Genomic DNA, 1,815 nt, shown 5'->3' with positions numbered 1-1,815 from the left:
TAGCTATACTCGACCGGACATACAATATCTTCCTTTACCCATCTATCCAACTCTTGCTCTACCTCCCGCCTCCATTCAAAAGGTACACGACGTACAGCACAATACTTCGGCACACATCCATCCTTCATCCGAATCTCCACCTCATAACCCTTCAAACAACCCAACTCTTCCTCAAATATTTCTCCATACCTCTCCACTAACTTCTCCACCTCCTTTTGGACATCCTTTATTCCCTCTCCACACCCCCACAAATTTTTCGCAACTCCTTGTTCTACAAAATTCTCTCCCTTCTTCTCACTAACCAGCGGCCTCAATACTCCATATCTACTGTCTTGGACATTTCCTATTTCTCCATCTACATAAATCGGACCTCTCCCCAACATATATTCTCTCACATTCTCTTCGCTTTCCCCCCAAAACATGGATCTTCCATCGTCTACTTCAATATTATCTCGGCCCTCCATCCATTCCAAATTTCCTCTCGACATTCTCTCCTCCTCATTCACTCGGACCATATTTATCAAGTCTTCCCGAATATCTTCTCCGATCGCCACAAATACTCCCCATCGCGCAAATACTCCCCAAAATCCATACCTCGGCCCTACATTTGTAATCCAATCCCATCCCATCACCTGCTCAACGTCTCGGTTAATTATCCATAAGTCCAACATTTTACATCCTTCTCTTCCTACCTCCCCAATATGCACTCTTCCCATCATCTCCATCTCCGATCCATCAAACTGCCTCACTTGCATAACGTCTCTAATTATATTACTACCCGGCCAAAGTCTTCTAAAATCCTCATATCCCATCACCGAAATAGCTGCTCCGGTATCAAATAACATAGATACCATCTTCCCGTTGATATCGAACCATACCCTTGGACTAGGCAGATACGTTAACTCCCCTTGAACCTCCTGCTGCAACATTTTAACTCTCAACTCTTTCTTGCCTCCTCCTAACGCCACGGTCATTATTTTACTCTCCTTCCCATCATATAGTCAATCTTTATTACAATCTCTGGCCCAATGTCCCCTTTCTCGGCACTTGAAACACGTCATCTCCTCTCCAATATCCTTTCCTCCTTTTCCAGCTATCTCCGTCATACTCCTCATATTCACGGCCCCCGAAGACTCTACTCTCTGTGGAAAACCTGCCCTTGTTTCCACCTTTCCCACTCGGCATAACACATGTCCAAATCTTCCACAACCCGTGCAACGTATTCTCTCTGCTCTGCCCGGACAATATGTCGAAATATGTCCCATCTCCCCACACGCAAAACATTTGACATCTCTACAATTCACCGCAATATGACCCATCTCCCCACATTTATAACATCTACCATTCCGACCTCTATGTCCCCCACTGTTGAACGGCCTTGACATATCTTGACGTCCACGGTATACATCCAAATGTCTGTCATCTATCCTCTCGTTCTTTAACCGGTCAATTTCTTCATTATTGACCCAACCCTTCATTATTTCTTGAACCGGTAACCACGTCACTCTCCCCAATCTATCATCCTCTCCATGCCCCTCTACCAACAACAATTGCCCACGAATCCTAATACTCCTTTCTCTTCGCATTCTCCTTCCAAAATATAAACTACACAACCATATCATCAACACTACCACCGCTCCCAATACATTATATTGCAACTCCACATATTTTGTAATTTTAAAACCCTTCATTAAAATATTTACGTATTTAAATTTTTCCTAATTTATTTCTCTAGCAACACTAAATTTTATAAAATATTCACAAAAAATTAATAATTAATTTCACCAAAAATATCTTAACTACTTGTAATGTCAG

At 42.5% G+C, this 1,815-nt stretch overlaps 1 protein-coding gene across 1 annotated transcript; it reads right to left on the bottom strand.

The window, feature by feature from the left end:
- Nucleotides 1-1,001: 1,001 nt before the first annotated feature.
- LOC135930527 (DNA-binding protein HEXBP-like) lies at nucleotides 1,002-1,586 on the bottom strand. The gene has a single exon (XM_065467330.1). It carries the CDS (start codon nucleotides 1,584-1,586, stop codon nucleotides 1,002-1,004), a length of 585 nt encoding a protein of 194 aa, XP_065323402.1.
- Between the last annotated feature and the right edge of the window lie 229 nt (nucleotides 1,587-1,815).

This window comes from Gordionus sp. m RMFG-2023, chromosome 1, assembly GCF_954871325.1.
Source record: "Gordionus sp. m RMFG-2023 chromosome 1, tfGorSpeb1-WG-v2, whole genome shotgun sequence".
NCBI classification, from domain to species: domain Eukaryota; kingdom Metazoa; phylum Nematomorpha; class Gordioida; order Chordodea; family Parachordodidae; genus Gordionus; species Gordionus sp. m RMFG-2023.
This window is presented reverse-complemented; position numbering and strand designations above follow the sequence as displayed.

Coding starts and splice junctions, on each gene's coding strand:
- LOC135930527 (XM_065467330.1), bottom strand. CDS start 1,586: ATGCGAAGAGAAAGGAGTATTAGGATTCGTGGGCAATTGTTGTTGGTA.